We start from the raw sequence: 15,142 nt of genomic DNA, 5'->3' as shown, positions 1-15,142 counted from the left end.
ACATTCATAGAAACTACATATTCTTTCATCTACAGCCTTTTAATAAAAACTGTGTCAGATGAGATCTAAAAAAACTGAAAATCCTTGTGGCCTTGCTCAGCACTAGGGACATCCTGTTTCTCAAGGACAAAGTACTTGTTCCTTCTGGCCAGCTTTTTGGAACTTGGCCAAAATTCATGGCTAACTGCTTCCTTTGTATATTCTAATAATAAGATATAATTCTATTAGTGTCTTTTTGTAAAAAGCTCAATAACTGCACCTTTGTCAAATATAAATAATGGTTCAAGAGCATGCACATGTCATTGAGAAAGTATTTATACAAAGGAAACAGGTAGCAGTCCTGTAGAAGTGCTTGAAATTCTATCTCTCGGGCTTTCACATGGATTCCACTGCCTATTGACATTAAAATAAGAAAAGTAACCTATATGCAGAAAGAAGGTTGTATTCACATTAACATTCATGAAGGCTGAGCAGCTTGAGCCCTACACATCAAGTAGGGAATATATCCTTTGTTTACCGATGAGAAAATGTCTCAGTGATAAATGGTTACAGACAGGGGTGTCACAAGGGCAACAGCATACAGAACAGCTCCGACAAACTTAAAAAACATTTTTTTTTTAAAGTCTTCTTCTCCTCCAGTTCTTTTTGCAGATTGTGGAGCACAGTGCCTATCCCCTCAAATAAAAGAAAAATATCGCAATGCAGAATTCCTAACCTTTACTGAGGCACCTCCCAGAAAACAAAAAACACACTCTTTGAGAATAATTTGAAACAAAGCTTCAAAGGTTTCATGATGCATAAATATTCAGACATTCTGAAAAGAAGTGCCCTACACCCTGCACCCTGCCTGTTTGGGTCTAAAATGTATATTGTTATAAGACAGCACGGTCGTCAAAGTGCAAAGTCTAACGTCAACACTGGGAGACGTTAGGCACATCGTTAAAACGCTTTACACTCATTTACATAAATTCAAACACATTATCATACTCATTCAGTAAATTTCTGAGAAGAATCATATATGAGGTCATGAATTTGTCATTTTTCAAACTAATATCTTATTGACTCCAAAACTGACTTGGTAGACTTTCAGTTAATTTTCAAAACAAAATAAGTTATAACTTGTAGACAGCCTTGTCTCATTGAGAATAGGAAGCCTGGAACCAGGGCTCGAGGGCAATTACTTCCCGGGGCCTAACTCTAGGTGGCTCACTTTCCTCACCTAAAAACACAAAGGCTGAAACAACTGTCTCCCGCAGCCCAAGGGTTTTTTCTCCAGCATTTTGTCTTTTCTGCAGGAGTCTAGAGGATTCAGCAGGAAGAGTTAGAAGCACAGAACAATCTAAAACATGGATGTCGATACTATGCTTTGGGGAGTCCTTCCCCATCACACAGAAACCTCCAGATGCAGAGCAAGAGGAAATGCACAACAGCCGCCGACAAATCCCCTGCTAGCACCTCCCCACTCAGTGTTTTCTAGCCAGCCTTTGCCAGCACTGTGCGAACGAAGGACAAAGGCGCAGCCGGAAGGTCGCCCCGGGCCGCCGGGTTAGCTCCGAGCCTTGGCCCTGGACCTATTACTTACTGGGGATGACGGGGCGGGGCCCAAGGGGAGGAGTCAGGGGCGGGGCTGGAACCGGACCCTACTCCTGGGCTGCGGCGGAATCTCTGCGTCTGCGCGCCCGCGTAGGCCTGTGGTTGGGAAGCCCCAGGTTCTAGGCTCGCCCCCGCGCCCCGGCCTCCGCCTCCTCCAGGTCCCTTCCCACCTCCGCCCACTTGACGCGATGACGCACGGCAGGTTTGCGGACGTGGCGGCGGCGCACTGCACGAAAAGGACGAGACGTTGGCGGCGGCGGTGACGGTCTACAGGGGCAGCCAAAAACGGAGGCCCGGCCATGAACTGGCCCGGGACGGCCTCCCCAGCGGCGGCGGCGGACTTGGTAGCCGTCTCCTCGTTGAGTCCCGCCTGCTAACGGGACAGGTAAAGATCGCGGTGAGAGGTCGGGGGTGGCCGGGTCCCGGCCGGCGGGGTTGGGCCCCAGCTGCACCCTCGCTGGAGGCGGCGCGGACCCCGCGGCCGCAGATGTGGCGAGGCACCTGGTTGGGGCTTGGACCCCAGCCCGCGTTGAAGAGACTCCGAGGCAGGGGAGACCTTCGAGACCAGCTCCACCAAAGCCCCTTGTTACACTGTCGGGGAAACTGAGGCTCAGAGGAAGGACTCCTACTTGCCCCAATCCCGGAGCAGCGCATTTCCCACCTAGACACACTACATTTCTCCTACAACTTCGTGTCTCTGTTGAATATTCGTTGACAGCATCTCGTCCACATCGTCCAAGTGTGATGGTGTAAGATAGAGATCTGAGATTTAATTCTCGCAGGGGTAACAGGGAAAGAAAAAACAAGACGTGTGGAAAGGAGGAGGGAAGTTAAGTTTTTAGAAACTGAATTGGCCCTGGCAGGTACAGTCCCTGTGATACTGTCTCAGTGCTGAACTGGATTGTGACCTGTGGCCCTTTTATTGCTCTCTGCTTAAGGAATGTCAAAGCGAAACACCCAGCAGCATTTATGCAGCACGAAGGCGTTTGGGAAATCATTTTCAGTCAGAAAGTGAGCTGATGAGTGCTTCAACACGGTATCCATTGTGTTACTCTTGTCATCTACGTAGCATGCAGGCTTGTTTTAGTTTTCTGAAGGGGGTATTTGTGCTTTTTTTTTCCTGCCTTAAGATAATTATGACAGGTGAAGAGAATTCAACCAGATGACTTGAATACTGGGTACTTTCTTATCTCTATATACTTGGCTCAGATAATTATATGCCTGGGCCAGAGTCTACCTTTTCGCGTCAATTAGGGACACAACCAATTCTTGATTATTCAGAAACAGACTACACAGTTTGTGGTATTCTACTGACTGCGTTTCATTCCAAGCGGAGTGAAGAGATCGTGAAACAGATGACATTCTAGTCTTTAAGTATTATTTAGCAACATATCATGGAGAGACGTTGATATAAGTATCTAAAATGGCTTTGGGGCATTGCTCAGTGAATTTCAGCTGTTCTAAGCCAGTTTGGGGTTCTAAGACCAAATTATCAGGGGAAAAACGTCTAAAGGGCAGCATAACTGAGTCAGTATAGCCATGGGTAAATCGCTGTATATTAAGTGGTTCATAACTTTTTAAACTTTTTGAGAATATGAAAACAATAAATATTATCCTCAGAAAAATGTAAATATGTATAAAATTTTGCCTAGGAATCCACAGGATTCACAGACATTCCCTACATTAAAGACAGGAAAGACTGTAAAATAAGTGGAAATTATCTGTTTTAGATGAAGGTGAGATACTCTACTCTTTCAACTTTTTTGAGAACAGAATAAAAATAAAGCATCCTTAATTTATTATGGTATTAAAACAAGTTTAATCTTTAAGCTTGTTAGAGTTGTCACTTGTTAGAATTCCTTGAAGGAACAGGTGTGACTTTAAAACTGCTTTTAAGATGTAAAATGTGGTAGCTTTCTTTAGTTTGGTGGCTGTTGAGTTAGGAATTCCAGTTCAATAAATAATGTAGCTCTTGGGGGGACAGGTGAAATTATCGACTTAATATATAGCTATTAGTTATTTATGTTATCTGAATAGAAACCTTTGAGTTTTTGAAGCATTACAGTGTTGCCACAGAACAGAGTCAGAAACTGGTTTTCAAGGGTTCTATTCAATGATATGAAATAGTTCCCAAAATTTTAAAGTCTGTCCCGACATAGAGAGTATGTAATCTATTGTCATGTATATTACAAACTCAGACTTTTGGAGTTGGTCTTTTTCGATTTTTTTCTTTTTCACCTGGTACTTGTCCATAGTATTCACAACTGGCTTTGATACATCATTTAGTCTTGGCTTCTATGGCAGAACATTTTCTTGGTTTCCTCCTCCTCTGAACACTTCTTTTCGTCTTTGCAGTCTGATTTTCCTTCGTCTAGGTACTAAATGTAGCAGTTCTTCAAGGGTCAGTCTTGGACCCTCTTATTCTGCGTGCACGCTCTCTCTTCCTCCCTCCCTCTCTCCCTCTCTCCCTCTCTCCCTCTCTCCCTCTCTCCCTCTCTCCCTCTCTCTCTGTCTCTCTCTGTCTCTGTCTCTGTCTCTCTCTCTCTCTGTAATCTCATCTACACAGCTTCAGTTTCCACCTATGTGCAGATGAGTCATTAAATTATATCACCCAGACCTTTCTGAATTTGACCACATAGACCACTTGACTACCTGACATTCTTTTTGGTTGTCTTAAAGGAATTTACAGTCAGCGTCACCAAGCCCCCCCGCCCCCACCAAGCTCTTTTTCCAGTGTTCCACATCTTAGAGAATGGCACTACCATTTACTCAGGGATGCAAATCACAAGTCTTGGTGTGATCCTTAACTAACTTCTTCTCTTTATATCTGAGCCACATCATTAAGCCTTAAGTATTTTATCTCCCCAAATTCCTCTTACGACCTCTCTACTCTCCATCTCTCACAATAATTGAGGATAATCTACTATCTTTCTTATGTGAACAATTAATATGAAGCTAAAACTGTGAATGTGGTAATAGTTTTGTATGTTCTTGTATTGTTTTTTGTTTTTAACATTGACAGACTTTATGGGGGCGGGGATCTGGTTTCCACCTGGGATCCTACCCTCTTAATATAGATAAGAAGGGATTTAGAAACCTTTGTACAGTATCTATTCTGGGCCCCCAGGGCAGGAAGGGGGTGATTGCTGGGTGGGCGGGCTGGAAGGGTGGAGGCAGGGCCCTTACCACCTGCATGCCCACATCCACCCTGAACATGAGGGTGGGGTGAGATGCTCTGGGAGGGATGAGGGAGTCCCCAGGCTAGGGGCAAGCTGGCAGCAGGGGCTGTGACAGGTAGCCATAGCTTCAGCAGCACTTGGCACCACAGTTGCAGGGCAGCTTGTTGCTGGCATCGTCAGTGGTGCACTTGTAGTCATAGGTGAGCTCCTCACCATGCAGGGTGCAGTGCAGGGTAGGTGAAGATGATGATGGGCTTCTGGCCCTCCACGTGGGTGACTTGAGAGAAGCAGTTGGGCTCACAGGAGTGGTTGATGACACGGGCAGCATTACCATGCATCGTGGCATCCCCACATCAAAGTCATCCATTCGGAACATGTAGCACCCAGTGCCCTTCCCATCGGAGAACTTCTCCCGCTTATTGTTCTTTTTTAATGAGGATAGATTAACTTGATGAAGGTGAGTTGAGAGTGAGTACACTTAGGTCAGCTCTCATCTCAGTCAGTCTTAAGATGTCTTTTCTTAAGTAGAAATGAATGTAGAACTTATAATCTGTTCACAATCTTTATAGACCATAAATTGAGTTTCATGAGGACTTTGGTAAGTTAAAGTTTGGTGAAAAGCTGCCAGGGAAGAAAAATCCCTGGTTGAGAGCAAAATTATGACCTGTATAGAAGGTACATACTATACTAAATAAAAATACTGAAATCAGCGTGATCCAGGGAAGTAGGTAGGGAGTTCAAAAGACAGTTCAATCCCATGGAACTTAAAATGCAGAACAACTCAGAAAGTTTGGGGTTCATAAAAGTGTTGTGTGCGCACATATAAAACATATACTTTGATTCTATCAGATCTGTAAATTGTATATATGATCACACGTTTTTAAGACATAATACAAAATTATTTCTGTAATTTTCTTCACATCCTCAGAATGGGGAAACTTAATTTTTTGACCTAAAAAAATATAGCAATTTGCCCTTGTTAAAATGTAATCATCACCATGTTTTGTGATATATGGTCTATAAGAATGGATTACTTCTTCCTCCCATCCCATTGTCTCCATTGCCAAATACGTTCATTGTACTTCAACAACTATAAAACTTGAACCTAAAACCATTCTTTAAAAAACAAAAGATAAAGTGTCCTGAATATAAGATTCATGTAAATTAGTCAAATGGATCAGCTACATTCCAAAGTTTTCTCTGCCTTCTTTCCCTACCAGATTTTGACATTATGGCAGGGAGGCATCAGAATCGTAGTTTTCCTCTTCCAGGAGTTCATTCAAGTGGTCAAGTACATGCATTTGGAAATTGTACAGACAATGATATGTTGGAGGAGGATGCTGAAGTGTATGAGCTTCGATCCAGAGGAAAAGAAAAAATCCGAAGAAGTACATCAAAAGATAGACTTGATGACATTATAGTATTAACAAAAGATATACAGGAAGGAGACACTTTAAATGCAATAGCCCTTCAATACTGTTGTACGGTAAGTTTTAATTTGATTTTGCATAATGCAGCCCCAAATAAATTATTCGTTCATAGCACAAAATTGAAATAAATTCTGTGCCCTTTTATCTTGTATTCCCCCCCCACCCACTTTTTTGTCTTTTCACAGAAATCAGTATCATGTTGGTGGATGTTAACTTTTTAAATTTTTAAGTGAATACTTGAATTTCTGTTTATTTCTAAATCATGATTCTATTTTCAGATTGAAAAACACTCAAATGTGTTTATTAAGTTGTTCTCTTACTCATTGATAGGATTTTCTCCATGTTTTGCATTGTGCAGTGAATATCATCACAACTGGTACCTTATTTCTGTGAAATAGATTCTCAAAAGTGGGATTTATAGATGAAAGGTATATTTTTTATTTTACTAGGCATTAAACTCTGTTTAAATCCATTTAATGTCTGTGTCATGTCCATTTTGTATCCATAGCATGGAATCTATTTTCATGTAAACACATTGATATGGAAACTGTTGATATCTTTCATTTTCAAACTTTTTATTCTCATGCTTCCAAAAGAATTTTGAAATGTATATACTGTGTACCTCCTTGCACCTTTTAAAGTGAACATCTTAAATACATCCTGACTTAAAGTAGTTATAAAGGATTTAATTTCCAGAATGTTGTCAATATTGATATTTAAAAATAAGACTATTAGAATATTCTTTAAATATATGCATAGAATCCTAAATACCACCAGGATTTGCTACCTAAAATTATTCATTTAAAATATATATATGAGCTCTTTTTTTAGTAGCATGAAATTTTATATTTAAAAATTTTTTATATATTTAAAATTTTTTTCTCCTTGATTAATATTTTCATCCCCCCCAAAATCTTTCATAGTATAAAATATTTTTATCTTGAAAACCTTTTATTGATTACCTGTCATAGTTCTCTCCAATAGAAACACACACATATATTGATAAATTTATATATATATATTATTTAATTTTAAAGTCTCTGATGACCATGAGGTTCTATGTATTATTTTTCCTGAATAATTATTGCAATTATTCACAATTGATCAAAACAAACATTATAAATTTTAATTTAAATGTTTAATAAATATTTTATTGAAATGCATTTCTTGATGAGGTAAGAAAGCTGGGTTTGGGTTTTTTTTTTGTGACTTGTTCATGTATGGCAACATTATTTATTGTTAAATCAGAAAATATCTGATTTCATTCTTTAATGCAAATAAAATTGTTAATATGTGTTCTGTAGAGAAATAAGACCACTGAGAAATAAATTATAGAATGTGCTTTAGAAGGATGATAATGGAAAGTAATCAAGACTTTAAAATTAGGGGCAAGACTGAAAATATCAAGGTGAAGATCCAAGAGAAGAGTGTGGTCCAGCAGCTTTATTAGAGAAAGACATTAGTTTTCTTTTAATGAGCCTAGAAAATTTTCTTAGAAAAAGAGAAATTTGAAGTGCCATCTGAATGATTAAAAATAGATCATATTTCCAATGAAGTGAGAAGGAGAAAGTATTTCAGGCATGACAGTGATGTGGAGATTTCAAGGAGGAAATAAGGCGGACAACGGAGGAAGTTTAATAGCTGTTTCAGAAATGAGTGACACAGACTAGGATGAAGTGATTTAATATAACTGAGGGAAAGTTTGATATATAGTAAGAGAACATCATTGTAAGATTTTAACAAGAGTGCTGCAGAATGGGGTGGTGGGGGGCGGGAACCTGCTGGTGAATTAGAGGGAATCCAAGAAAGAAGTTACTGGAAGATGATCCAATGAATATGATTCAGGCTTAGGCTAAAATATTTATAGTAAAGAAGAGAAGAAGCCAATAGAAAATGTATTGGGGGGGAAATCACAGGGTGTATCCGCTGTTTCCTTAATTAAAATGAAGAGTGACGAAAGGCAGCTGAACGTTAGGGAAAAGATGGCATTGGCCACAATAATGGGAAAATAGATACAGCAGAGATAGGGAGTTAAGCAGTGCTCCCTTTTGACAGAACTCAACTAGCAAAAAAAAGATTAACCTTACAAAAGGATTTATCATTTAAAAATATGGTAATTAGTGCTATATTCCACTTGTAAATATTCAGCCTTAGGAATTATTAAAAACATGCCTGTTATAAAACAGTGATAAGAGGAACAAAAAGCTCAAGGTTACATTTGGAATCCTAAATGTAACCAAGGAAGTTAGCATAACAGAGAAAATATTATAGGGATATTTAGAGAGATAACCTAGTTAGATGCTAAACCTTGGAAACCTGGTTCAGAAAGATTATTGAGTAGTTATTAGTCAGAATACACAATACCAGGCAAAAGAGCATTTAAAGAGAATAGGATCAGGCTTTGGGGTTTGTCAGTGAATCTTCATTTGCCTTAAAAGAGTCTCAAGGTAGTAAAATGACAAAGCACCCTTTAACATTACACTCTCATCTCCAAGTTACTGTTCAGTCCTCTCTCCCTTTTCTTCCCACACATACACTTCAAAGGAATTGATTTTTCCAATAAGAACTCTCATTCTTCATCAGTAATATGCAGTTAATCCAGGTCACTACTACCTCTTAAAAACCCTGTCTGACAACCTGGATTCTGCAGGTTTCTGACTTTCCTACTATTAAAATTTAATAACAGCTAACATTTACATAACATACTGTGTGTCACTACTGTAGATGTTCTTTGGACATTTTAATACATTAATCTTCACAGTAATCCTATGTGGTAGGTAGTATTATTACTGTCATTTTACATATGTGAAACTGATTTGCAGACAGGTTAAACAACTTGCCCCAAATCATACAGCTAGAAAGTGTCAGGACCATGCTTCAAACCCAGATAGTCTGTGCTTTTAACCACCATCATATAGTGCTTTCCTGGGCACTGTTTCTTAATCTCCTTTGTGGATTTCTCTTAACTCAGCATACCCCTCAAATGTTGGCATTCCTCAGGGATCTTTCCTATGTTACCTTTTTCTCCTAGACTTTTTCTAGTGAATCTACTCTTGTGACTTCAATTACCATTTTTGCTGGTAATCCACAAATCTATATCTCTAGCTGAGATCATTCTTCTGAATTTCAGGCATACATTTATAACTGCCTTTGGACATCTTCCACTTGGCACATTTCAAGCACCTCAAAGTCAACATGTGTGAAATCTGCGTTCATTCTCTTTTATCCCTCTACAGTGTTCCATAATCTCAGTGAGTGACATCATTATCCATCGAGTTGGCCAAGCCAGAAATCTAAGTTTTATCCTAGACTCACTTTACCTCTCTGATATCAATCAGGTGATAAATGATCAGTGCTTGGTTTACAGCATTGATGGAAATGGTGGATTAATAACTTAAAGGCAGTTGGAGAGCCTGGCATAGTAATTGGTAACTTGAGAAACACTCTCCTGCTCCCCTTACAATGGCAGGTGGAGAGAACATGTAGACAGGTTGAGGATTATATAAAATGTATAAGGAAAGCTTATAAAAATGGCTGATCTGGGGGATAGTTGAATAATGCATTTACACCAGAGGTTTGGGGAAAAATGGCTTCAGGGGACAAATGAAGGAGACAAATTATCATATTTTATCAATTCTAAGGTGTATTTTTTTTACACATTTTAACATCTTTGAAGTTAGAATGGTGGCGTCTTCAGTATTTGGTGGGGTTTTTTTTTTTACCTTAATGATACATAAAATAATGGCACATCTTAGAGTGGATTGCATCTTGGTTTTGATAAAATATGGTACTTTTAGTTCGGTAAGTTGACATTTGCCTATACTCTAATCACCACATTAGAAGAAGGAACGTAAGTATCTGTAATCCTTCCTTCACAAATTGTTTACAAGCGGCAGAAGTATGATATTTGCGCATGATATAGAAAGAGAAATACCAAAAGATCCTAGAATCTACTTAAATAGCTAGGATTAGTGTTAATATTGATAATATGTGGGTGATTATAGAATGTAATTGGTGATTTCTTAAGACTGGTAGATCAAGAATGGTATAGAACTGTTATCCACAAATAATATAAAATCCTCTCTGGATGTGATAACTTACTACTTCTAATAATTAAGCTCAATTTTTTTTCCCTCCAAAAGTAACTGGGATGAATGAATATTACTACTTCTATTTTGATTTAGAATTTAGTTGAATTTTGCTTTTTTTTTCTTTACAGGTAGCAGATATCAAGAGGGTTAACAATCTCATCAGTGATCAAGACTTTTTTGCCCTTAGGTCTATCAAAATTCCAGTAAAAAAGTTTAGTTCATTGACTGAAACACTTTATCCTCCAAAAGGAAGACAGACTTCACGTCCTTCATCTGTCCAGTACCTTTCAGAACAACAGGAAGTTTTGTCAGCTAATGATTTTCTTTCTTCCAGTGAGTCAGCTGGTAGCTTTTTAAAAGAAGTAGACCGAGACATAGAACAAATAGTAAAATGTACAGACACCAAAAGAGAGAACCTTAATGAGGTGGTGTCTGCCTTGACAGCACAACAAGTACGTTTTGAACCTGATAACAAAAACATTCAACGTAAGGATCCTTATTATGGAGCAGACTGGGGAATAGGGTGGTGGACAGCTGTAGTGATAATGTTGATAGTAGGCATAATAACGCCAGTATTTTATTTGCTGTATTATGAAATTTTAGCTAAAGTGGATGTTAGTCACCATTCAACAGTGGATTCTTCACATTTGCATTCAGGAGTCACACCCCCATCACAGCAGAGAGAAATGGAAAATGAAATGGCTCCAACTAAAGGAATACCCTTTGTCCCACAAGATGACCATAAGCTTTATAGTCAATATTCTCAGTTACCTGCTGCTCGACACAAAACATAGCAGTTAGTTCAGTTACAGTGTTAGCGATCACATATGCATCTGGAATTTGGTGGGTGAATCAGTTATATTAAATAACCACTTCAAAGGCAGAATTTAGGGAGATTGAAGATGCTTTGTTTTTCACCTTTTTTTTTTTGTTTGTTTTTTGGAGCCATTTACAAATGGATTGAGTATAAAATCCCTACAGTTGCTAGTTGTTGATTCTGAAAGCAGTACATCTGTATATCTCTTTTATCAATGCTTAAAGCAGAAATGAATTTAAATATGTGTCTCGGAAGTTCCTGGAAAATGCATTTTTTTCTTATTCAAGACTGGTTATGTTCAAATTTTATTTTTTAAGCAATTGTTTTTGGTTTGAGATTATTAATAGTAAATTCATTATGCAGAATAATGATAGCATCAGATGTCTGCAACTGAAGAAAATTTATTACTAACCATCAAAATATTTAGTTGCAGAAAAGTTTGATTATAAAATTATTTGATAGGACTTAAAATTTCATTTTGAAACTTAAGAAAAACCCCACATTTAGTACATACGCTATGAAAACATAAGTAGAACAGAAAGGGGAAAGAAATGTATAATGTCTGTAATAGAAGCTGAGATATATTATTATTTTTAAGCCCCCAAATTAATGTGTTAACTGTTGGGAAGTTGCCATTTGGTCACTAGAACACTGGATTATGTCAGGACCTAAAAGTTATCTTTGTCTCTGAAAGAATGCTGCCTCTGCTTCCGTGTTTTAAGTGATTATATTTGCCTCTGATGTTTGAAAGCACTTTTGTTGTTCTTTGATGAAAAGTGTTATACATGTACAGATTAGTATTAATTAGGAAATATTTCCTTACATACTGTGATAAGTTGTTGCTGTGTTACATGTAATAACATGCCTTAATTACATTTAATGCCTTATAATACTTTATGTAAACTAGTATAATTTTTAGAATTAAAATTAAGCATTATTTCAGATGGTCCGATAGGATTCATAACATAGGCTGTATAAATTTGTCTCCACCTTCACTGTCAGGCACAAGTTAATGGGATAGTAACATTTTTGTTGTCTGTCTCTGAGGTCTGTTGCAGAAAAGCAAGGGTAAAGAGACCTTTTGCATTAGCAAAAACAGACAAATTGTTTTGTATATTGATCCCTTAACCTCTGTTTTTCAAAGAGAAAATGTTCAGCTTAGGTCTTTTTTCCCTGAACTAGAGCATCAAATTGGGGAAGAGAGGCCAAAGGTGTATATGGATTGGTGAAAAGAGTGCCACTTTTAAGATCTGTATGGATCAGAGTCTGGCTAAATAAGCATTTGCATACTGATTCCATCATTTAGTTTTTAAAAGTATGTGTTTTTAAAATGCTATCAAAATGATTCATTTGGTGGAGTCTGGCTTGCCTGTTTGTGTATAATAAAGTATGTACCTTAAGATATATTATACCACCTAATTTTCTGGGCATTATTTCCTAACTTTTAATGTTTCAGCTTTTTGACCAGTCATTTTGTATTTCAAACTTCAGTCTTGATACAAAGTGGGGTGAATAAATATATACGCTTAATGAGGTTTAATGTCCTTTTAGGAGCAGTGTATCATAGAAAGACAGGACAAAGGTGTCAAACATTAAAGCCCTTGCATATATTAGAGGGCCTTAGACAATTACCAAAAAGTGTTAATATGGAGGTTTGTAGCAAACTGATTTTTTGAGTTAACTCTATTAGTTTAAGATTTAAAAAATTGTTTTAATGTGCTTTGGGCATCTTGAGAAAAGTATGATCTTTCTAATTTATGCTCAGTGTTAACTTGGTCAGTTTACATTGTATTTATTAAGCCTGCTGAAAATCAAGTTTCAAGAAAGAAAATACAGATTATTTTAGGGTAGAATGGGCTAGATGTCCTTTGAAGAACTTTGTTTACATCAAATTGATGAAATTACGGAGTCAGGGATTCCTTTTTGCTAGCGGTACTTTGAAATTGTGATAGAGAAGTCTGATTTATAAAATAAGTAACTTTTTAAAAAGTAATGAGGTATACCATGTACTTGATTAAAAACCTTTTCTGTCTTGCAGAGTGTCCTATTCCTTGAAGGCAGTATAACATATCCTTATGACACAGGCAGTTTCCTTTGTCCATATATTTGAATTACATTGGGCTGGCCAAAAAGTTTGTTCGGATTTTTCCATAACATTTTACAGAAAAAACAGAGGGAACTTTTTGGCCAACCCAATATATTTTTTTACTTAATTGAATATAATTTGAATTATATATAATTCTATATATATGTATAACATATATAGAATTCTGTTATATATATAGAATTCTAGATTCTAATCCTTAAGTGTCATTTGTAAAAGAAAAATTTCTTAAGCATTTAATAGATTTAGAATAATTTTAGCTTTTAAAAAGTACTAATACATCAAAATTTGTAACAAATGCAGATTACTTTGTAAAACTTAATAAAACAAGAAAAGTTATTTGATTTTGTGGCTTTTGTGTTGAAACGCTTATTTGAATTTACTTTGAGGCTTTACATTAGAAGATATATACACACACACACATACATGCAGATGTAAAAGTAACGGAACTGTGAATCACTGCATTTGGTTCACTTAAAAAGTTGGAGTTGCAAGTGAAGAAAAACCTATTTTTAAAAAGGGCAGATTCTTAAAGTCTGGGTACAAATGGTTAAGATTGTTTCAAACTAATGGATGCCATTTAAATTAAATATTTTTTGCCATCGTATTTCTAGAAAATTACAGGATTCATGTCCCCAAAAGATATATTAAGATCAGTTATAGAGAGTCTGGTGGCCACGTTAAGAATTAGAAGACAGTAATGTTAAATTAATTTCTCCAAAGACTTTTGTTTTTTAAAGCTTATCTTTTTCTGGACTCTACTTACTTGTTCAGTGGCCTGAAGAGTTCTTTAAATGAACCATTATTTAGTCATTAGTTCTTTTTAAAGTACTACAAAAATTACCTACTTGGGAATATGAAGGATACAGTTAGAGTTTTAGAAATATCGTGAAACAAAGATCCAGTCAAAGTGTTACAGAGTAAAGGTGTAGTTTTTAGGAGTCTGTATTTAAATGGTACATTATGATGGGAATCATTCTTATTTTGAATTACAAAGTTGCTCAGGAAATCAGTATTTTCTTCCAAGTATGTGCATATTGCACTGTTAGATCATAGAAATCTGATGCTTTATTGAATTCTTTTTATGTATGCAAATTATATGTCTTTTGTATAATGTATTTTATACAGAAGCAGCATGGAATTGTAGAATGTTATGTTAGCATGTACATCTGTAAAACTGGTTTTTAAAACTTCTTGCCCCTCATTTTTCATATTTTAAAAGATCTGCAAAATGCAATAAAGTTTCTATTTTATTATTCAATCGAAAATGGAATCTGGTTAATTTAATTGAATAAAGCAAACCTTTTCTCCTCCTCTAACTATTAGAGATACTATGTAAGATAGACTGAATTGCCAAAGATCTACCAATTCAGATTCCCCCTTGTTATACTGAAAAAATACACTGGATTATTTATAGTACATAAGTGAAAGGAAATGAAAAAAATTTCAGATGAATGTTATTTGTTGGGGGGATCTCTGATCTCATGGAAGAAGGCCTCATGAGACCTGGTCCACACCTTCTTGGCAAGTTACAGATTGGTTGTGTGACAATATGCTCTATTTATATGTAAATTTTATTATCACGGAAACAACCTTTCCATTTCAAAATATTAATTTTTTAAAATACCAGTAGCAAAAAGAATTGAGACAGTTATTTGGAGTTTTTATTTATTTAATGGAGAACTTGTGGTGTAATCCTTGTTTTCTCCATTTTTAAAAGTATCTTGATCTTAAAATTGTATTTACAGTTTTTCTTATAAGAAGTTTTTACTAACTTAAGAGCATTTAACCAAATTAAGGAAAGCCATTGATACTGTACATCTGAAGGTAGTGGGGAAGGAAAGGTTAACAAGGTCATCTGAGTTTCTTAGCATTCTCTCAATATCCAAATCTATTAGTTTGTTATCACAACTTTAATCACCTAGAGT

At 36.7% G+C, this 15,142-nt stretch overlaps 1 protein-coding gene across 2 annotated transcripts; it reads left to right on the top strand.

Moving 5' to 3' along the window:
- The first annotated feature begins 1,686 nt into the window (after positions 1-1,686).
- LYSMD3 (LysM domain containing 3) lies at positions 1,687-14,475 on the top strand. Of its 2 annotated transcripts, none has more exons than XM_004328832.4 (3): positions 1,687-1,978; positions 5,993-6,258; positions 10,422-14,475. In XM_004328832.4, the coding sequence occupies exons 2-3, from the start codon at positions 6,004-6,006 to the stop codon at positions 11,085-11,087; spliced, it is 921 nt and encodes a 306-aa protein (XP_004328880.1). In that variant the 5' UTR covers positions 1,687-1,978; positions 5,993-6,003; the 3' UTR covers positions 11,088-14,475. The 2 variants fall into 2 exon arrangements, with proteins under 2 accessions (XP_004328880.1, XP_019785269.1); XM_019929710.3 differs by lacking the exon at positions 1,687-1,978 and adding an exon at positions 2,007-2,629.
- Positions 14,476-15,142: the final 667 nt, after the last annotated feature.

Source organism: Tursiops truncatus, chromosome 3 (genome assembly GCF_011762595.2).
Source record: "Tursiops truncatus isolate mTurTru1 chromosome 3, mTurTru1.mat.Y, whole genome shotgun sequence".
Taxonomy (NCBI): Eukaryota; Metazoa; Chordata; class Mammalia; order Artiodactyla; family Delphinidae; genus Tursiops; species Tursiops truncatus.
This window is presented reverse-complemented; position numbering and strand designations above follow the sequence as displayed.

What these genes read in the sequence shown, in the direction of transcription:
- LYSMD3 (XM_004328832.4), top strand. Translation starts at nt 6,004, where the DNA reads ATGGCAGGGAGGCATCAGAATCGTAGTTTTCCTCTTCCAGGAGTTCAT. An exon ending in CCCTTCAATACTGTTGTACG is followed by an intron (nt 6,259 to 10,421) that starts GTAAGTTTTAAT and finishes TTTTCTTTACAG; the next exon opens with GTAGCAGATATCAAGAGGGT.